Below are 23424 nucleotides of genomic sequence, written 5' to 3' on the forward strand. Positions count from 1 at the left end.
AGCCTTTTACTCATACTGGACTTCATGTTTCAACCTACTATAAATTAAAATAGAAAATAGAAAATGCTAAATGTCACTGGGTAATTTTTTTAGAATGGCATTCTAAAATCTTACATTTAGCAGGGTGTCTGATCATAGGCCTAAGAAAGGAACTAGTAGAGGCATTATTATATTTTTATTATCAACAACCGTAGTCTTGATTATATACTAGTTTTTCTCTTGTGTCAGGAACAATGTTAAAAACTTTATGAATATTTTTGCATTAAATCTGTTCTACTTATGAAGTAAGTTTTATTTATTTTGTTTTATCTGTGGGGAAAAAAAAAACAAGGTTCAGAAAGAGAAAGCTGAGGTTACCCAGCTTGGAAAAGGCCTAACCAAGGTGAGATTCTGGTCTGTCTACACTCACCTATAACCTGGGATTGAGTAGGTTTATTTGCCTTCCAGTTAAATCACAAACAAAAATCATGACCTGAATATATTTGTGCTAAAATAGGGGCAAATATAAAATAAAATGAGTTTCTTGGGGAAATATGGTCACGGTGGTCAGTTATGCAAGGATAGTTCTCCTTCACTCAAACTTAGATGTTCATTCTGTGTATATATGTGCGTGTGCAAGCACACACATGCACACACACATAAAAGCCTTGTCTAGCCAGGTGAGATGGTGCATGCCTGTAATCTCAGTGACTCAGGAGGCTGAGGCAGGAGGATTGCAAGTTCAAAGCCAGCCTCAGCAATTTTGTGAGGGCATAAGCAACTTAGTGAGACTCTGCCTCAAAAATAAACGGGCTGGTGATGTGGTTAAGTGCCCCTGAGTTCAATCCCTGGTACCAAAAACAAAACAAAACAAAACAAAACCCTTGGTCTACTTGGGAAGTTTAGCAAGTTCCCTTCCCTGGATCAGGAGCATGGATTATAAGGTGGATCTGGGGAAAGGCAAGAGACACCTTATTGCCTATATTCTATCTGGCCACCTTAGCAGGAACTTGCCAATACTGTAAGAAGTTATAAGTAAGATCAAGGTTTCTTCTACTCTTTGGTTCACAGACATTACCAGCAGAGTGTTGGACAAAACTGTGAAGGAGCTGATCCACAGGTGTCTGGGAAGGAAGGATCTCATTGTCTTGAGGCACTTGGGAGCCTACTGCCTCTGGCAAGAAATGAGCAACATCACTAGGTTTTCTGAAGTTCTTTTTCTTGAAGAATGGCAGTAGAATCCAAGATCTGGGGGCTGGTGCAAATACATTATATTTTGTGCATTTTTCTTACTTTACATTTCATGAGAAAAGAATGAAAATCCTGCTCGTACAATATAGCTCCACTCCTCTGAAACAGCTCTTGGTAACATAACACCGCTTATGTTCACCTCCACGATCGCTTCATACTTCGTGTACCGGTTAGGAACATGCCCTCTGTTGTCACTTGGGCTTCATGTTCAACTCTACCAACTGTTTGCTGTGTGATTTGGTCAAAACATTTGAACTCTCTGGGCCTTATTTCACTTATCTGTTAAATGGCAAAAATACAATGCTCATCTCATGGAGCAAGAGTAGAGATGGAATAAGATGACCCTTGGAAAACAGCACAGAGCTGGCTCGGTAAAGTGCACCACTATAATTAAATGTCAGAAGACCAGTGTTCATTCCTTCCACTTCTCCCCCACTTCTCATGACTAAATCAGCCCAGCTGTTCCCCTAAAGGGGCTTTCTTCGGAGGCCACTGCCAAGTTTTTTCGTTTGGGACCATTTCCACATTCTCCAGGTCACACTTTTTTTTTGTTGTTGTTCTTGTTTTTTTTTTTAAGAGCAAAAAAGATTCAGTTGGTGAGTATCAACAGTGATTTAAACACAACCTATGTTCATTTCGACAGAGAACTTCTGATTTTAATTTAGCAAGAGAAATCATGTTTCCCATATTTCATTTAAGTTCTGAGAGAAATCAGGGATTTTTTTTTTCTGTGAAAAACTAGACATTCTGAAAAATAGTGTCTGGATGACAAATTAGATGGCTTCTCTGGAGCCTGCTTCTGCCTTCAGAGATGAGGTATACCGGCAGAGAGGGGACAGCATCTTTCTTGGGGTCAGTTTTTATTTCAGAATGCAAAAGAGAACTAATGCCAGATGGTAATGATTCCATTAAAGAGCATGCTTCCAGGGACTAATTTCCAAAATAAAATTGACAATTGTTTGCCATGAAATAAGTTCATTTCAAGCAGGAAACTAGTAGTATTTTTTTTTTTTATTGGTCTCCTAGATGATGGAGTGAATTTTGTGCAGTTTTATGTCTGATTCTCTCTGAAGACAATTTTCTGTGGGTACAAGGAATAATGTAGAACCTTCTGATCTGTTTAGAAATCAAATAATGTTGGCCAAAGATAAAAGACGTGGTTGGTCAGCAAAGAAACAACCTTGTCACTCTTAGGTCATATGCATTAGGGAAAAGACCAAGGAGTGAAAATAGAGTGGTTTTTATCTTACTTCTCAGGACTTCCATAGTGTTCTCTAATTAGGAACCATAAATTAACAGCCAAACACTTTTCTAATATTCTTCAGTGAAAATCTCATACTAGGTGTCAAAGGGCTATTTGCCAACCTGGTTCTATATTTTCTTTGTAAGTGTTCATTACTTTCTACAAATTCAAAATCATTGCTTGGACATGAATCATAAGCCTAAATTTAATGTTTTAAGATAGAAAAAAATCACCTTTTTCAAATGACCTGATAATAAGTAATAAAAATCTAGTGTTTCTAAAGCTATTTTTTTTTTCTGGAAAATTCTAGCATTTAATTAACCCAGCCCCTTTCTGAACTACAGGAAGTCTCTAAAATTATATCCGGGTAGTACGTAGACTTCACAGTCAGCTAGCCTGAATTTGAATCCTGATCTTGTGAGATCCTGAGTAAAATAAAAATGTTATGAAGATAAAATAAGTTAATATATGTAAAGTGTTTAGGCCAGAGTTTGCTAAAAACTAGGATCTCAATAAATATTAGCACAATGTATATTGCTAATATTATTATTGCCTGGATTGTATCTACAAAGTCAATATTATAGAAAAAAAAGCACTTGCACACAAACAACTTCTCTTGAAAATGATGTTCAGGTTTAAAATTGTGATTCAAAAGACAAATTAACCTATACTGTTACTCAGCAGGAAAATGACTCTTTTTTATCATAAGTCACAGAAACAGATTGTGCTCAGGTATTGGCCAAAGAGACAGGAAGAGAGAGAAACAGAGGGTCCCATGTGTCCCCAGCAAAGCTCAGGAGAGAGATCATGTTAAGGTCCAGCCTGGGCTGAAGCAGTCAGCTGAATACAAAGGATGTTGTGTAGTGGGTGGTTGCAAAGTTGGGATCTGGTTGCTTGCAAAGTTCTACTCCATCTCTTTTGGAGAATAAATGATTAGCTTGGTATCATTGTTTTAGTTTTGGGCATCGATGTGTATGCCTGTGTGTGTATGGTTAATCCTGGTAACTATTTTCTCAGATACCCAACTTTCCTATGCTTAGCTTTCTTATTTTCCATCACTATGAGGTCAGATTATCTTTCAGGCAAGTCTCTAAGAGGTTTTGGAGTAAGAGGATGCAGAACACAGCTGTCTCCAGGAAGGGAGAGGAGTGTTACTGAGGGGTGCTCCTGCAATATGGCCACATGTTCGCACCCCCAAAGCTTCAGCTTGGCATGTGGAGGACGGGATGACAGACATTAATCACAACAGCCACTGTTTCTATGGCACTTATGACGCTGTTCACTTTGCTGGATTTACATGCACTGTCTCACATGATCCTCATGTCAACCCTCTCAAGGAGTATTATAATCTCCATTTTATGGATGAAAAAAGAGAGGCTGAGTAAGGTTAAGTTGACCCACCCATGTGACACAAACAGAAAGACTCAGTCAAAACAGTCCCAGGCAATGTGACTGCAAGCTTTGAACCCTTGACCAGTTCCAGCGGCCTTCATTCCAAGGGTTTGTCTGAATTTATTCTCCTCTGACATCCCATTTCTCCAAACGTATGAGTCCTTCTTGAGGGTCAGCAGTGCTGGAAATGGTGAGAATGAGAACTCGCAGCACCTGTCTGACCGAACAGCCTCTCTCCACACTTTGATATTTTTCATTTCCATGTTTCCCAATGGGCTTACCTACTACCCATCTGTCTCCATGACTTACACATACAGAGACATAGCTAATTTACTCTTTGTGCTGGTAGATTAAAAAAAAAAATGTTACTAGAAGTGAGCTTTGCAGCCACAGAAATATAACTGGGATGCCTTTAGAATTCAGGAGTTCCTCACCCACATATGAAACTAGGTATGAAAAGAAGTTGAAGGGTAGCCCCTCTTCTGTTCAAAGAAAGGCCTTAATTACTGTGGGACAAAGGGTCCTGCCCTGTGGTTGAGCACATGGTCAGACTTGTGGACCACGTCTGCTATTTGTTACGTAGGCAAGGGACTTCAGCTTTCTGAGCACAACTTTTTCATCTGTAGAGTTTAGCCAAGCTTACCTTAAAATTCCATCGACACTATGAGACTCTCTGAACTCTATTACTGTTGAGATCTTGAACTTTCTATGATCACTTTTCTGGGGTTTCTGGGAGGACTTGAAGCAGGTTTTCTGGCAGGACTCTGGTAGCTAAGAGTCTGGGAGGAATCATACTCCAACCCTTCCTGCAGCCTGCATGAGCTACAGGGCCATGCTAGGCTTATTGTTTCTTTCTTCGAAATAATTTTCACATAGCTGGTGGCTGCCACATGAACAGGGGCCGGAGATTATCTTTGTCTTCATTTCAGTCAAATCAACGAGGCAGAGTTCTGGCTTTTTGAGATCTGCTTGCCACATACTGTCCTGCACTGGACCTTGTAATGTAGGGCTATGAATCAAGGATGGATTCCCAGGCAGAGGCAGGTGGTCATAGAAATAGTGCTTGCTGATCTGACTTCAGGGAATTCCATTAAACACCCCCTCCTCCTCTTGTGTGTGACCAGAAGTTCCTTTCAGAGAGGTAGACTTTTGGGATAAGGAAACAATTATCGGTACTTAGGTATAAAGATCTCAAAATGAGGATTTGAATGTGACTTTATAGGTTTCGCAAAATAAATATTTGCATTTTTTTTCACCCTTCTAAGAGTGCTTACAACAGGGTCTGGAAAATGGGCAGTGGAAGAGAATGTTCTTGGGATGTAGATGAGAAAATGATTAGGACAAGGGAATAAGCAGAAAATTGAAAATAAAAAGATTAATGAGAGTGATAGAATCATGGAAGAAATTTATCACTTGAAGGAAGCCCAGAGTACAGAAAAGGAGGGTAAAAAAAAAAAAGCTGAGTCTCTGGGACTCAATCAAAGGGGCATTCCTGAAAGTATTTTAGGAAGCTGATATCTTTACATAACACCCCATCCTATATGAAGGCTTCTATAAAAGAGTATCATGTGAAATTCATTATTTAATCTAGTCAGAGATGATGGATTCTTTTTTTTTTGGAGGTGGGTATTGGGGATCAAACTCAGGGGTGCTCAACCACTGAGCGACATCCCCACCTCTATTTTGTATTTTATATAGAGACAGGGTCTCATTGAGTTGCTTAGTGCCTTGCTGTTGCTGAGGCTGGCTTTGAACTCATGATCCTCCTGTCTCAGCCTTCTGAGCTGCTGGGATTACACAGGCATGTAACACTGTGCCTGGCAGGGATGATGTATTCTTAAGAGTAGGACCTGAGGATGGAATTTAGTCAGATCTTACCCTGAGAAGAAGGCATGCTTCTTCCAAGCCACTGTTTGATTTTTCTTACAAATAGTTGTGAACTTTGTAATGAATTAGGATTCCCTTTTTCCTTTGGCCACTAAGAATCTTGAAACAAAATTCAGTCATTGTACAGACGATATAATGTACATTTTTGTATGTTTTATTTTTCTTATCATTATTTTACTTCCCTTTAATATCAAATATTCATATTTATTCTTACAAATGCCTAACATCTTTTGTGGAAGCAGCTGGATGGTCACATAGATACCTATATAGAGAGATGGGCAGATATTATAGGCATAGACTAAGGACTTAAATGGTGATGAGATGCTTCCTGTGCAGATGTGCTGCTCTGCAGATGGTCTTCTTTCTATGCATAGATTGCCACTAATGTCAGCAACTTGTCACTGAGAGGACATTCAAATGTTCTCTGAGCTGTGATAAATTCAAACAATAACAAAAATGGTATATGAGATCTGCGAGCTATTTAAACACTAGGGCAGTAACAGTTAATCTTGGAGCACTAGTCCCTCTGAGGGAACGAGCTAGGGAGGGAGGTCTGGAAGAAAGCCCAAAGGACTTAGAGAAATCTGGAAATTATATTTATTTCCTTAAAACATAATAGCATTAGAACTTCAGACTCAAGATGTTCATTTCTATATTGACAATCAAGTTTAAGAATTAGGGCAACTCCAAAGAAATTACTTTCTGAAAACACGATTTGTCCTTCCCAGTGAAAGTACATGCAAAACACACACACACACACACACACACACACACACACACACACACACACACAGAGCAATGGCTTACAAACCCACATACACATATATGTAGACTCCAGGATGATGGCAGGGTCATGAGTATTGATCACAAACAAAGCCTTTGACGGCAAACATATCAAAGTTAGTAGACCTAATGATTTTGTGTAGCTTGATAGGTTTCTTCCCCGGCCAGCCTCTGCCATTGAGGATAGGCTTAACCATGAGTAAAAGACTTTGAAGAAAGGCAAAGGATGCCCAACCCACTGATTTCTGTGTTTCTTTTGGCTGTGGGTAAGCAGGTCTGGCTGGGCTGCAGTGTCCACTGATAAACAGTAAGAACAATTATGAAGCATCAGATCCCTTGAATGAGTAGGGCTAATGTTGAAACACCTCGTGGAACAGTGTCTCTCAACTTCAGGGAGCCCTGAACTCCTGACTTAGAATCATCCAGAGGTTGGGCAGAGCTGCTAAAAGAACTGCTTTCTGGGTATCACCCCAGACCTACCAAAGTATTTTTTAAATTAAAGATATCCAGCTCAGCACCCTGTCCAAGGATTAAAAACCACTGCTACGGAAACTGTGAAATGAATAAAAGATCATGTTTATACTTCTGAAATTTAATTTGCTGAATTTTAAAAAATGGCAGGATAGCCCTAGTTTTTTTTTTAAAGCAGTAATAGGTACCCTATTAATACTTATGATTTTTAACGTTTTTATGTATCAGTTAAAAAATAAACTGAAGAAATGCTCAGTCCCCCTTTGCCATATGAAAAAAACTCACTGCCATCGGGTTTTCTCCTTCAGGGAGTTTTTCCTAGAGCTGTCCCCTTCACTGGCACTGTCCTCCTCCTCTGTCTCCAGACTTCGACTGCAGCTTCTGATGATCTGAAAGATACTGTTGACGGTGGACTCCTTCTCCGAATTCTTTAAGCCATTTTGTCCCACTCGTTGCAAGAAATTATCTTGTCCACTGTAATCTGCTACAAACTACGGAAAAATATATGGAGAGTTTTCTATTGCAACTTAATATAATACGTCCGAATAACCTACTTGGCTAGGGAAAGGAAATCATAATAGCAATAAATAACAGCATTTGTGCCTATTTTATTGGAAAGAAAACAAGAACCTCCAGGAAAAACATTTTTTCATTTCACCACGTGAAATATCAAAACTCAAATTTGTTTCCACTGAGACAACTTTAGTCCCTGCAGGAGTCAACACTCCATTCGGATTTAAAACACAAAAAGCAATATTATTTCAGAGCTCCCTAGGGAGAAGGTTAGCCACTTTACAGAGGAAGGGCAGAGTTAAGGATAAAATACCCTTGTACGGAGCATCGAGGAACACCATGATGAAAGCATACCATGCTACGAAACCAGATGAAATGAAGGGGGTCCAAGGAAAACATTAAGAAATGGTGCCTTTTAACTTTATTATTCATACATCCACTGGTGGGACAGTGACCCCTGGGTGCTTTTTCTTTTTTTCCCCCTTCTTTGGGTACTGGAGATTGAACACAGGACTCAGTGGCACTGATCACAGAGCCACATCCTCAGTCCTATTTTCTATTTTATTTAGAGGCAGGATCTCACTGTGTTGCTTAGCGCCTCATTTTTGCTGAGGCAGGCTTTGAACTCACGATCCTCGTGTCTCAGCCTCCCGAGCCGCTAGGATTACAGGTGTGTGTAGCATCTGGCTTCCTGGATGGCTTTAAAGCTCTTTATTTTTTATAATTTTTTTTTTTTAGAGAGAGAATTTTTAATATTTATTTTTTAGTTTTCGGCGGACACAACATCTTTGTATGTGGTGCTGAGGATTGAACCTGGGCCGCACGCGTGCCAGGTGAGTGCACTACCGCTTGAGCCACATCCCCAGCCCCGGTTTTAAAGCTCTTAATATCTGTTTTCTGATAAGAAAGCTTCACTCATCAGAGGTGAGAGCTGCAGCTAGGCCCAGAGATATGAGTTTCCCTCTTCCTAGGACAGGAGGGGCTGGTGTGGGTGTAGCTTGGCTCACTTTCAGCCTTCTTTATTTCTTGCACTTGTATCACAGGTGATAAACCTGAGAGCTGTCAGCCAGTGGCATTGCCTGTACCTGCTGGGATAGCTGGGGATGGCGGAGGGGTCTCAAGTCTTTCTGATACCAGATGATGCCAGTATGAGGTTTTTAGCTGTCTTTCCACTCTTACTAGGCTGGGTGTGGATTATAGGTGGTGAATACTGGTACAATGGTGAAAATCACCCTAGATTTGGATTTGGGACTTCCAGATATGAGATTCTCGAAATCTCTGTAAAGTTTTTTTTTCTTTTTATCTTTTTAGTCCCTTCTTTCCTTTTAAACACCCCAGAGGGAGATTTTCTTATTTCTCCAGTTGTTCAATGCCCTCTTTTCCAATGCCCAACACCCTGGGTCCAGGCTCACACTATCCTCTCCACTACAGGAACAGGAAACAGTGGGCCTGGGAGAAGCGTGGGCAGCAGGGACTGAACCCTGGAACGCATCTTTGGATGAGACACCAGCTTTCTGAGCATCTTCCCATGAAGCATGGAGAGAAGGCAGTGTTGACTTGCCCCATTTTTTCTCCCACTGGTTTGGAGAAGGTAACACTTTCCCTTGACCTTCTTTATCCCCTGACTCTAGGCATTCCCACCCAATAAGAAAAACCTGCTGCCTTTAAAATAAAAGCCAGAAATAACACCCTCTTCCACTGGTACTAAAACAGTGTCACATGAAACCTAGCCAACAATAAGGAGCCCCAAACAGTGCCGGTTGGCATTCTTTTCTCCAGAACTTCCTAGAACCTACCTGCTACCCAGAAACAACATAACAAGGACTACTGTGCACTCGGTGTGATGTCTCCATGTGATAGTGGGTACCAACAGCGCTGATGAGTGATAATGCAGTGATAATGGCTCCAAAGAGCGCACTGGCTCTGAAAGGCCTCACCTCTAAAGTCTCCTCTTGGGAATTGTACCGCGGGCAAAGCTTCATGAGGCCAGAGGCTCCATCAAGTACTTCACAGAGCTCCTTCAGAAACACCCCACAGAACGGAACCACCTTGCAGCCAGGGATGTGCAGCGCGCGGGTCACCACCTTCCTGTACTCGGAGGAGGACTCGTGCTGAGCCATGGCATCCTTCAGGCTCCTCATGGTCTCGATGTCAGACTGGTCCATGAATTGCCACATCTTTAAAACTTTCCTTGACCTGTTGCAAATAAATGACACTATTTAGACTGAAGGAGAAATAATGGGGCTTACGGCAGATATCCTAAATTCCATACAAATCCATTCTTGTCACCTTCTTTGTGTTCTTTACTTGTTAACATTTATTGAGGATTCTTATCTCCACCTACTTCCCGAAATGGTATGAATATTACTTTCGTAAATTGAAACTCAAAATGAAACAGGACAGATGCAAACAAGGACAGGTTTACGATGTTGAGTTAATTATGGAAGCTGGGCTCTGGATATAAGTTTGAGCTTTTCTGATGGCTACTGCCAAAAGGGAAACATAGTGGGTTATACATAGTTTGTACAGATATTTGTGGAGAATGCCCACAGAAAACTTGCCCCATCTGTTCCTCTTGATCTGAGTCCCTTGATGGTGTACATGAAAACTATTGTTTTGATCTCTTTGGAGAATTGCTTTTTACTGAATTGAGTTTGACATTAAGCCACCTGTCATTTGGTAGGGGAGGGGGAGATGGGGTGGAACCCCTGTCTTAGAGTGTTTTTTGCCTTAAAAAGATTTTAATGGATTTTTTTTTTATTTTGAAATTGCTGCTGAGATCTGCACATGACATTGCAGCCCACTTTCTAAACAGAGGTGTCAGGTGGTCACAAGGGAGGGTCTACACTGCCGTGCCCTCAATGGTCTCAGCCTCCTTGGGCCCACACAAAGAAACTGGATCTGAGCAGACAGGGAATACTTCTTTGGAGAGGGTTATGGGATGGCTCACGTGAAAAGGAGGGAAACGATCCCAAGTGTTGGGGACTTCAAGTGAACTCCACGGACATGTTGACCTGTGTCCTGGGAAGTCTGTTCATCACATGTGTGTGACTTTTGCCTCAAGATGAGAGGCTGGCTGGAGCTGCTGACAGCAAAGGGAGAGAGGAGGGTCCAGTGGATCCTGCATTTGCAGACTTGGGAGGGCAAAATAATGGGTGTCTCCAGTGAGTCCAGAGTGGAGATTGTAGGAAAAGGTTGGGCCTGAGCTGTCTTGAAAGAGTTTCCTGCCATGTGAGATGACTAGACCCTGGAGAGTGGGGACTAGCCGAGTGGTTGCCTAGAGGGTGTACAGAATTTTTCCAGGTGAAGGAATAGTGTGTGTGGGAGGTCCCAACAGGACAAGGTGAGGGGGTTAGAGGACTAACAAGGAGGAAACTCTAAACTCACCCACTTGGGTCTCTGTGAGGGCAGCAAGGACAAACCCCAACCGCTCCACTCCAGCAGGACCTTTTACCCCTCCTCTCCCTTCTCTCTCCCTCTTCTGTTCTCTCCCCTCCTTTGATTCTGTAGGGACTCTGAGATGAAGGAAGAGGAAGGAAAAGTATGAACCATATCTTGTCACCTACTGCAAGTTTTTGAGAGTGGATGGGCTGTGAAATGTGGGGAAGGAAAGAAACTTTAAATGTATGAGAAATTGCAACTTTAATTTCTATCAGGCTGGATTTAAAAAAATCATTATGTGTGATATGAGACATCCAAAAGACAGAGAAGGATGTGACAAAGACTCATACAACCTCCTCTGGGTTTAAAACCAACATCAACCATATGGCTGAGGCCCCAGCAGACTCCTCCATGACCACACATCCCTCATCCCTCTCTTCCTCCAGGAGGGATCAGCACTGGGACTGGGACTCTGGTCTCTGGTGTTTTCATTCCTTAGGATCTTTTCTTTTTGTACTGGGATTGAACCCAGGGATACTTTACTACTGAATTATATTCCCAGTTCTTCTACTTTTTATTTAAAAGGACAGGGTCTTGCTAAGTTGCTGAGGCTGGCCTTGAACTTGCAATCCTTCTGCCTCAGCCAACTAAATTGCTGGGATTACAGGTCTGTGCCACCTTAACAACCTTACAGCTTTTTATACTTTTCTAATATACATATATGTTGCTAAGCAAGTTACAAAATGGTGTATTTTTAACGTATAGGTAATCTTAGGCAACCTATTGTATGAGTGTGTGTGTTTCTTTTTTAAATATTTATTTAGTTGTAGATGAACACACAGTATCTTTATTTATTTTTATGTGGTGCTGAGGATTGAACCCAGTGCCTCATACATGCGAGACAAGCACTCTGCCACTGAGCCACAATCCTAGCCCCAATGTGTGTGTGTGTTTAACACAACCTTATATTTCTAAGAATCATACCTGTTCATGAGTGTGGAGAAAGAGACTGCTTATTAACCACAAGAGTGACAGGAAAAGCCACAGAATCTACCAGTGTATAACCAGGGTCAGGGTAGGGACAGCTAGTCGGGCAGGTTTGAAAGGCAGAAAAATTGGAAAAATAAAATTGTTTTCTGATTTCACCCCACTAAGCCTAGCCAGTCCTACAACTGTTTTTATAAAACAGTGAATTGTTGTTGTTATTGCTGTTGTTGTTTTTGAAGGAATGAAGTGAAAGCACAAATAAATGGAGAAAATGATTGAATGAGAGGTTATTCTACTATTTAATGATTTCACATTTTGTTAATAATGGATTTGTCAGGGTACACTTGGAGTAAAGGACAAACTTCAGCAAAAATCAATTAGACAGAGAATTGGTACTATTTTAAAAATGTTTGTCTTTTTTTTTAATTATAAAAGTACTAGATGCTCATTGCAAAAACTAAACAAAATGAAACAAAAGATCACCAAAAAATATAGAAAAATCACCTATTATTTCATCAAACACAGACACTATAAGGTATACTTCCTTTCAGTATTTATTCTATCTAACTGTCTCATTGTAGAAATAGTGCTAATATTATTAAATAGACAGCTTTGGTCCCAGAGAGTTTTAGTCATATGTTACCTGTTTCCCAGTGATGTAAAGCTTTTCATAAGCATCATTTTAAAAATCAGTTGTAAACATCATTTTTGACAGTTTATCTGGATCATCATATTATTTCCTTTGAGTACTTTCCTATTGTTGTTCATCTGGGTTATTTTAAATTGACCGCACAACTGAGTGAATGTCTTTGATTATAAATTTCTGAACTTCTAATTGTTTCCTTAAAAGAGCTGAGAATTTAGAGGAAGCAAAATGTTCAATGTTTATATAGACAATAACAGTCATTTAACAACAAGGGTGTGCCTTCTTCCCATCCAGTTCTTAAAAAATTAAAAATGAAAAACTTCTAGTTATGCTGATGCAGTTAAATTATTTGGAATCCAAACACTCTCAGGCCTTTTACACAGGAACCCTGCCTCCACCATCATTCCATCAAGAGAACATTCTGCAGCTCATCTCCTACATCTATTGTTCCAAGAAAGAGCCAATTATACCCAGCACATTTCCCATCTGTCCATAAAGATCAGTTTAGTGTTAACCCAAGTGTAGGAGCATGGGAGTGGGTGGCAGTGGGTCTGGAGTGTAAGACAAAATGCACAAGGATCAGTGAGGGGTAGCCTGGTTTGAGGTTATTCCTTATCTACTGAGAATCTCCTGGCTGTAAGGCCTTCCTGGATTCCAAATGCAAACTAAGTTGGGTTGAAAAGTCAAATTCACTCTAAGTCTCCAAGGGTCATTCTGAAGCTATTCTTGTATTTAGAGAAACTAAAACTCAGCATGTGGTCTTCAAAAATCCACACCTCCTGGTAGTATGCTCTGGGTGGTCCCCACCCACAGTGACTTAGTGCTGATCCTGGGTGACAAGTACAGTGTGGCAGAAGTGACAGTGGGTCTTCTGAGGCCAGGACATAAAAGGCATAGCAGTTTGTGCCTTGCTCTCTGCAGTGCTCACTCTGGAGGGAGATCGAACCATGCTGTGAGCACAGTCACATTCAAGGGGAGAGGAAAGGGGAGGCGTGGTCTTCAGCCAATAGCCAGCTCCAGCTTGTCAGTGAACTATTTTTATCATAATATGATTATTTTTCTTAGTATAAATGTAATACAGGTTATTTTTTTTTGGTACTGGGGATTGAACCTAGGGATACTTAATCACCAAGCCACATCCCCAGCACCCCCTTTTAAAAATTTTATTTAGAGACAGGGTCTTGCTAAGCCTCTTAGGGCCTCGCTAAATTGCTGAAGCTGGCTTTGAACTTGCAATCCTCTTGCCTAGCCTCCCGAGTCGCTGGGATTACAGGCGTGCGTAATTCAGGTTCTTCATAGAAAACTTTTCACAAAAAGAACCAGAGTCATCTGGAAATAGCCTTCTCTTATTCAATATGTGTTCTGTTTTTCCTTCTTTTGAGCCATGCCAGGTCCAGCTGTATGGCCATTGTAAATTTCATTTCAAATGAGATGATCATTTGAGTTTATTCTTAGGTAAGAAAGTTCAAAAGACAAGAAAAAATTTCCCACTTGGAATTTTCATCTCCTTGCCCAACCTGGAATCTCTGTGTAGGGACCTGGAGAACCAAAGACAGATCTTGATGTTGTAATGCTATAAGGCAAGATTGACTTATAGTGAGAATCCTCACAGGGATGGCAAATCTTGGGAGACAAATTACAACGTCACCACTGTCTCTTTATGAAGCTTTACTACATAGCAGGCACATCTACCTTTTGATATTATCCCCATTTTTAGACAGAGAAACTGAGGCTCAGTGGGGTCAAGTGGCTTGCCCAGATATCACAGAGCTATTCCTTGGGGAATTGGGTTGGGGGGTGGCAGGAGTTGATTCCCTGTTACTAACTGGACAACTCATGCTCTCCTTCCTCAAACGCATGCTGCTTCCCACAGGAGGGCAAGCAGTTATTTTATGTAACATAGCCAAGACTGAAAGGGAAGAAGGTGGGAGACTTTACAATGAGATGGTGGTTTTATTACTAGTTTGATAGAGAAGGCACAGGAGCAAATAGCTCAGTGGTCATGATCATGGGCTCTAAAATCCAGGATGCCTGCATGATGCCCCAGCCATGAATGACTTACCTTCTCTTTAGTTTCCTCTTTTGGTATAATAGGGAACAATAATACTATCAATTTCAAAGAACAGTTTTGAGAATTACAAGATGTAAAGAGTGGAATGTACTTAGCTAGTCCAGTGTTTGACATCCCGTGAGTGCTCAATGATTATGAAAGAACCAACATTATTGGAAGCTGTTAGGGTCTGTAAACAAGTCAGGATGGCACCTGGCATTTTGCCAGAGGGAGTGGTTTGTGAAGTAAGGCCAGCCAGCCATTAAGTATGGAGATTCCTTATTGGTTGACTGCTGTATCTAGTTTATGTTAATTGAGATAAGCTGTGTGGAATGTATATATACCCCTCCTGTCCTACAATAAGCAGCTCCCACTCCTGCTGTATCAATGTACACAGTTGTTCGTCACCCCCCCTCCCCCCCCCCCCCCCCCCGTTATTTTGCTGCAGCCGGATTGCGGCAGGAAGCTTATTGTTGATATTAGCCATTGTTATTATTAAGGGTCAGTAGTAGTCAGGAGTTTACAATGCTGGGGTAATTCAAGAAGAGCTGAAGGGAGAGGTGACAGTGAGGTTTATGGGCAGGAAGGGGAAGAGAGGGACCAGTAATAGAGTTAATGGGTAATGCAACCAGGTAATTTTACTTAGGCTGGCCAAAGCACATGGGATCAGACCACACGCAGTGAAGGGGGATCATGTCTGGCCTACAGCGGCCAAATTCTGCAGCAACTTTGAAGGACAGGACTTGTGGTACTGGAAGGGAATAGTTAGTACACTCCCTAAAATGATCACTACCAACTGGTTTCCTTGGGTAAGTGTGGCTGCCTGGGGAATTAATTCAGTGCTGTTGGCTAGTCAGAGGAGATAGTGCAGATTACCATATTCCTGCTGACTTACCTGAGGCCAGCCAAGAACTCCATGACAGCATTGTAGTTGCCCATGTTCCAGCAGCACTTGGCCACATGCACCAAATATGAGAAGACTTCCCGCTTTTCCTCCATGGAGCCTGCTGTGAGGATCAGCCATGTTACCCAGGAGCTCACCTGGAAGATGCAGGAGGGGCATTCACTGAAACTGTGTCCTGAAGCCAGAAACATATTTTTTTTCCACAAGGAAACGTTCTGTTTTTTTTTTTTAAATTAAGTTAGTATTAATAAAGGAAGGACTTGGCCTAGAGATCTGAAGTGAAAACCAAGCTCCATCACTGCTTTGAAACAGAAACTTGGTGAGTCATTAATGTCTATGTGTGTTCATCTTCATCTTTAAGATAAAGAGACTGAAAAGGACAATTGATAAGATCCCTCTTCAAAGTGCACTAGTGGTATAGTGCTGAGCATAGCTCCCTCCTATAAGATCCCTCTATACACTTCCATGAAACTAAAAGAAAATAAGGCTTAAGGATAATTTTGATGGAAATATATTGATGGACATCAAGACTAGATGTAATCAATGTGCTTAGCATGGATTAAAGATATTTATCAAGTAGTGAAAAACATACTATCAAATGAAAAGAAATTTAGAAAGCTATTTTTGGGTAATTTATATATATATGTATTACTTCAAATGTCAAAATAAAGAGAATAAATATTCACAGAGCACTTTTTATGTGCCAGGAGCCATTGTAAGCATTACCTATATTACCACAATTATCTTTCACAACAATCCTAGGAGTCAAGGACTATTCAGATTCTCAGACCTACTTAAAGGCCTCATCTAGCAGGTGGGAAGGGTGCCTGATTCAGAGTTATATTATTAATCCCCAATAAATGCCCAATGTGTATACATGCACACTAACGTTCTCCAACTCTGGGATTAAACGTACTCTAACAGAATTTGTTTTTTCTACTACTACAGTCTGGACTAAAAAATTTAGTAATAATTCTCATCTACTTACCTCTTTATGATATACACTCTTGAAATCATTTGCATTAGTTCTAAGATTATTTTATTTATAGTATTCTCCCTATACTTTGGTGTTTGGACCCTAGTGTCCATCTAAGTTAATTTCTCCACCCTGGCTAATATTGAGGTTAAGGAATTCAGTTGTTAATAGACTAAAACCTTGGTCTTGACCTCACACAGCCTCATTAGGTACACCTGAATCAGCAATAGTCTGAAACCTGGGGAGCAATTCTTTTCCCCAGCCTGCATGACGGTGAGACCTGAACAGAGACTGCATGGTGACCCAGACGACTACAGGTTGTTCAAGGTCAAGGGCATAATGTCCAAAAGTAGAGGAAAAAAACAGATAAGAATGAATGGCATTTAGCACTGGCAGCAACCATAGAGGGCAGTCGAACCCTATTTTTCCGGATCAAGTATATGGCTCACAGGAGAAGTGACTTTCTGAGGTCACCATTCTTGTTGATGTCAAAACTAGGACTCCCTAGTGCTCCTAACATGCCCCTCTGTTCCCCACCTGCTCAGGATCACACTGGCCCTCAGGCAACAGCGGATCAGATCTGGACTCAGACCTCTAGGAGAAGCCCCATCCAGGTCTCCCCAGGAGCCCTCTAGGATTCCCAGGGCTGACCCTTCTACAGCTATGAGCTATCCCTTGCTCACGGTCTCCATGCCTCGTCTTCTCACCTGGTTAGAAGTCACTTTTGTGAAACTCTGACTCCATTAGGTTAAAAAGAAGTTATTTTGCTGATAGACACTGACTGTCATTGGTGCTTCTGTTCAATTTTTGCTTTAGGCTGAATTGCTTTTGACAGGCCCTGCCCTACAGTGCAAAGTCACTTGGGATCATAATATTGTCAACTTTTTTGAGTTGAAGATTCAAACCCTTCTCCCTTCAGATATATGTGAGATTCTAAAAAGTTACAATCATTCCTCAAAGTCATCCAACTGATTACTACTTGAGGCCTCTGGCTATATTCTTTCCATGGCTTTAGAGCCTTTTCTGTTGAAATTCATGGCAAATCAGGATCTCTGCAAAGCCACCGGTATTTCAGGCCATTCTTGTACCATGCAGTGACCAGAAAGGGTTAACTCCCCTCCCCTGGAGAGGCCTGCTTGTAGCGCAGGTGCAGAACACCACTTGGTTTTGGGTCTCCATCCTGATTATGTGTCCAGGTTTATTTCCTATCAGTCAAATCATTTTCCATACACTTTCCCACAATGCTAGGAAAAAAATAGCGATACTATATTTCACATGGAAACCTAATTTAAGCCAACTGTTCCATCGCTGAGTGTGAGTCCCAAGGGCCCCTGGCTGTTGAGATTATGTAAGCACTGTTATCATAAACACACACCCCCCAACACACACACACACACACACACACACGCGCACGTACACCATCTGCTTACAAACTTCAGGGAAGATTCTTACTATAGCCTAACATATTCATAATTTTAGAGGAACTAAGTGGTGGGAGTTTCATCAATGAGACAAAATATGAAAAAAATAAATAAGACAAAAAGAAAGAGAAGATTCAGTGACAAATGTCAATAGGATGCGTTGCCAATTCAGAAAGAATTTCAGGAATACTGGAGTCAAAAAGAAAAACACAAAAAAATGTATCAAGATAAAGGACCAAGTCTGTAGTAGAGAGAGCGCCCCTAGCTGCTAACTGTGGCAGATTAAATTACCTGGTTTCAGTGGTCAACTCAGAACAAGGAGAGAAATCAGGCCCCAGCCTCATTCTTCAAGAGCTCCTCCTAGAAGGCTCTGGCTTCCCAGGATGATCCTAAACCCCGGGACCTGCTCATAGCACCACAATTGCTCTTCTCCCAAGATACTTTTTTTCTTTTGCTTTTTTCAGTACTTTTAGGCTTAGCCAAACTGAGCACCTTGCTCTCTCTTATCACCTCAAATACCTTATTAGCATCACTGTAGCTCAATTTGGAAGGAATGTTCTTGCACCACTCACAGAGACCTTTCCTTTGAACTTGAGACCTTATGGGTCCACCGACTGGCACACAAGCCAGGATGGGAAGACAAGGTAGGTGGACAGGCTGGAGCCTCCTGTGCCCTGGCCCCGCTATAAGTAAGGGGCAAGGCTGCCTTCTGGAGTCTGACAAAAGCTTCACTTACTCAAGGAGAACTTCCTTGACTTTCCTTCTGGAATATGTCCTCAAGTTTGCCTGCTGTGGTACCCCATGGCATTCTGAGCTCTGTGCCCAACTGGTGTTGTGCTCCCACGAAGACAGACGTCATCATAGACAGTGTGCTCTGCTCACAGGTAGGTAGCAGTGTCTGTGACCCACCAAGATCTGTCCTCTATAAGTCTAATGAGGCCTGTGAATGAGGGAATGAATGATTAAATGCTGAATGCTGACCTCCTCAAGGAAGGCTTTTCTGCTGGTTCACCTGGTACCTTACATTCAAATTTCTTCCTCTTCTCTTGGACTTAATGTCATAGCTTGAGTCCAAAGTTACATCTATGCTTGGATTCTCACCACTGCATGAGTGTGCATCTGGCTTATTTTGTTATATTTGTGTGTCTGACTCTTTCACATGGGCTTGTTCTGTCTCCCTCAGCAGACCCTAAGTTCTCAAGGACAGAGGCCACCTTTCCCACATTTCTCGTATGGGGATGCTCAGTGCCTCAGGCTGACAGGCAGGCCATCGGAATCCCAGGAGGCCGTGGGCAGGGAGGATTCTCATCCTCTAAGTACTCAGGAATTATATTTGGGAAAAAGCCTGAACATTTCCTATTGCTGTTCCCAGGTCCAGAAAAAGGAGACAAATAACTTTATGCCAAAAAAGTTTTTTGAATACACTCTGAGCCTAAGTTTTCATGGAAAGATGATATTTTATAATGGTTATTGTCAGCCTAATTGCGAAGGTTAGGCTCAAATGGTAAAATCTATAGAAGATAATGAAGTCTACACAAAGCTACATGCAAGTACTTTACATGAAGTGTACATTCACACCCTCCCTCTGTGGACCAAGGTAACCCTTGAACTAGAGCGTGCAGGCACAGTCATGAATGTAACACAGTCATGAATGCAAGTACATAACACACACACACACACACACATACCTAGGCAATGCTCAAGTGTGAGCACTCACAATGGAGTCACTGGGGGTGGTCATAAGGTGTTTATTTAAATGCAGATCCCAAAGCCTCACCTAACCTGGGAGTCAGGCTGAGGTCAGGGCCTGGGAATCTCCATGTTCAGATAAACTCCCTGGTGATTCTTTTTTTTTTTTTTTTTAGTTATACATAGACACGATATCGTTATTGTGTTCATTTATTTTTTTATGTGGTGCTGAGGATTGCACACAGTGCCTCACATGTGCGAGGCAAGCGCTCTGCCACTGAGCCACAATCCCAGCCCCCTGGTGATTCTTAAATGCACTGAAATATGAGATCTAGCCCAGAGACTCTGCATCCCTTTTCTGTATCGTGGGTCCTTGAATTAGGGCCCACACACCATTTCTGGAGTCCATACAGTCCAATATTATAAATTGGTCACCCTGGTTTCATCTCACCAACTGGACCTGAGTCCAGGACCCTTTTGGAACTAGGAAGGGAAGCTAAGGGAGGCAGGAGAGAGTAGTTGGGGGGAGCAGGAGCAATGGAGTTGGGTGAACTGTGCTCAAGTCCCATTCCACTGTTCCCTTGGGCATGTTCCTGAGGCAAGTCACCTCACTGCTCTGAGCCTCAAGTCCTTTTTCAGTAAAAGGGGAATGATATTTACCTCAAAAAATTACAGTGAGATGAAATGGGAGATTACATCTGAAGATCTCAACACACTGCTTAGTAGATGGTTAAGGGCTCCAGGAACATTTACTACGGAGACTATGGCCGCTGCCGCCACCACTACTATGACTCCTGTTACCCAGAACACAGAAATTCAGAAGAAAGCAGTCTCTGAATTCCACTTGCTTATGAGACCATTAGAATTTGGACCAGCAGAATCTGTGACTGCCCTGAGCACTGTCCTTTCCTAACAGAAGGATAACTCACAGGTTACCTCTCCTGCAGGCTTCCCTGACTCCTCAGTAGGAATAAAATGTCATTTTAAAAGACATAATGACCCAAACACATATATGAATATATTTATGTCTCGATCTAGATCTTTATTATCCATCTAACATTTTAGACGCACCATTTTCTGTTCTCTGCCTACACGGAGATCTATGCCATTTTTTTCAGTTTGATGACTTGTGCTGTGAAGATATAGGGAATTGTGTTTGAACTTTTGCTTTGGCTGTCCCACCTCTCCTCATCCTAGTCTGTACAGATTACATGAGGCTGGCCACACTCCTTCCTTCAGGCCTGGCCTCAGGGATGATCAGTGTACGAACCAAGACAGGCTAACTACAGTTCTCCTTGAGTCTTTTGCTGAAACTATCAGGAAGAGACACATCTTTTTGTTGGAATCACACACTATAAAGATAGAGTTCAGGGCCGTCAATAGATATATTTGCTACAATATCAGGAGAGCCTGCTTGGGAATGAAGCCAACACAAAAGAAAGATAAACAGAGATTCCTGAGGACATTTGTCAGACTCCTACATCTAACCATGCGTGAAACCTTTTGATGACCTCATATACATAAAGCAATTTTTCCTTTTTTGTATGAGCAGGTTTGAGTTCAGTTTCTACTAACTTGCAAATGAAAAACAAAACAAAACAAAAAAATTGAAAAATATATCATGACTTGAAATGACTCTCCTTCTTCTTCTTTTTTGGTACCAGAGACTGAACTCAAGGGCACTCAATCACTGAGCCACGTCCCAAGTCCTTTTTTTTTGTATTTTGACAGGGTCTCACTGAGTTGCTTAGTGCCTCACCATTGCTGAGGCTGGCTTTGAACTTGCGATCCTCCTGTCTCAGCCTCCCGAGCTGCTGGGATTACAGGCATGTGGCACTACACCTGATGAAGTGACCCTCCTTCTAATAAATATTTACTGAGTATCTTCCATGTACCATGAACTATGCTGGACATTAGTAAATAAGATAAGAACTTGAAGATCAGTCAGAGAAAAATCCCACAAGCAAGTTATTAAATGGTGGCATGGTTGGTATTATGACTGGATAAGTAGAAGACCAACTTTACCCATTTATATGCTGCATCTCTGGAAGACTAGTCCTTCTACCACTCTTTGGTCCCAGTTGCCCTCCAAAAGCACTTTATTTATATCTCTATAATGGTGCTTAATCTTTCCACAAACAGTCACCGCATGCCTATGAATTTGCTGGGAACTATGCTAGGCATGGGGCAGGAAAAGTTGAAGCAAGTATACGAAAATGAAGATAGCATACTCTGCCTGCCAACGGAGGCTGTTGTGTGCAAGTCCATCTTCTCTACTCAACTTTTTGAGGGGAGAGAGCATACCATTCTAACTACCTTCCTACTATTTGTAGAATTTCCTGCACATGATAAGCAAAAGATAGTTGCTTATTCCTACAATCTTCAACTCTAAATTCCCTGAATACTCAGAAATTAGGGTTTAAATTTTTTTTTTTTTTACTGTTTTCAGCATTATATTGATGATGAGTTTAAGTGACAAAGAAAAACAGGAGGGGAGGTAATTTATCTTAGGTTTAGCTAAACCATAGAAATTAGGTTTTAAATTCACTAGAGTTATCGACTATTTTAAAACCAACTAGGGAAAATATTCTGAGATATGTGAATACTATTTATAATTAAATGAACTAGAGGAAACCACTAGCAGCTTGGCAGGATGTGTTATCTTCTCTTTTACCATCTTCAATTGAATTGAATGGATTATTCATTTTGAAGCCAATTATAAAATGATATTCAAAAGCAAGTCTCATCTCATGCATATTCTTCCCTTCTGTAAAAGTAGTTAATAGTAGCATAACACAGGATCTTAGTTATATAGTCCCTTTTAGTTATGATGGAAGTTAAATCTGTAACTAATAGTTTACATAAAAAGTCTTGATATGAATGAACTGCTAGCATCAAACTATTCTGATCCTACTCCATGGTTATTTATGAATCATTTTTCTTCCTCTTCACATGTTTTTTCTTTTTGGTGCTGGAAATTGAACTTAGAGCCTCATGCCTGTTAATCACATACTCTGCTTCTGGACTACAACTCCCATCCCTTTTTGCATGATTTTAATCATCCTAATTACAACAACAGCTTTTCACATATCAGAATGTATTTGTGAAACGTACAATGTTTATCCCATTTAACTCTCTCAGTTCTACACGGCTGGAACTAATACTATTTCCATTTTAAGAAGAGGAACCTGGGCCCACAGAGTGGGAGAACATCTTTACTACACATACATCAGATACAGCACTAATTTCCAGAACATATAAAGAACTCATAAAACTTAACACCAAAAAAAAAAAAAACTCAATAAATGGAAGTGAACAGATACCCCACAGAAGAAGAAATACAATTGGTCAGTAAATTGAAAAATGTTCACCATCTCTAGCAATTAGAGAAATGCAAATCAAAAGTACTCTAAGATTTCATCTCACTCCAGTCAGAACAACAATTATCAAGAATACAAGCAACAGTAAGTGTTGGCAAGGATGTGGGGGAAAAGGCACACTTATACATTGCTGGTGGGACTGCAAACTGTTGCAACCACTTTGGAAAACAGTATGGAGATTCCTTAGAAAATTTGGAATGGAACCCATAATGCAAACCAGCCATCCCACTCCTTGGTCTATACCCAAAAGGCTTAAAATCAGCACACTATAGTGATGCAGCGACATCAACATTTACAGCAGCTCAATTCACAATAGCTAAACTGTGGAACCAACCTAGATGCCCTTCAATAGATGAATGGATAAAGAAACTGTGGTATATATACACAACTGAATATTACTTAGCATTAAAAGAGAACAAAATTATGGCATTTGCAAGTAAACGGATAAAGCTGGAGAATAATCATGCTAAG

At 41.1% G+C, this 23424-nt stretch overlaps 1 protein-coding gene across 2 annotated transcripts in view; it reads right to left on the minus strand.

Moving 5' to 3' along the window:
* Plce1 (phospholipase C epsilon 1) overlaps positions 1–23424 on the minus strand; it is a 284305-nt gene that overhangs the window by 66894 nt on the left and 193987 nt on the right. For both annotated transcript variants that reach the window (XM_078037879.1, XM_013362156.4), the window contains exons 5-7: positions 15479–15624; positions 9457–9715; positions 7292–7497 (exon numbers count right to left, since the gene is read on the minus strand). In XM_078037879.1, the coding sequence (XP_077894005.1) occupies positions 7292–7497; positions 9457–9715; positions 15479–15624 (611 nt within the window). The remainder of the gene's footprint in view (positions 1–7291; positions 7498–9456; positions 9716–15478; positions 15625–23424) is intronic.

The sequence above is a fragment of the Ictidomys tridecemlineatus genome, chromosome 1 (genome assembly GCF_052094955.1).
Source record: "Ictidomys tridecemlineatus isolate mIctTri1 chromosome 1, mIctTri1.hap1, whole genome shotgun sequence".
NCBI lineage: Eukaryota > Metazoa > Chordata > Mammalia > Rodentia > Sciuridae > Ictidomys > Ictidomys tridecemlineatus.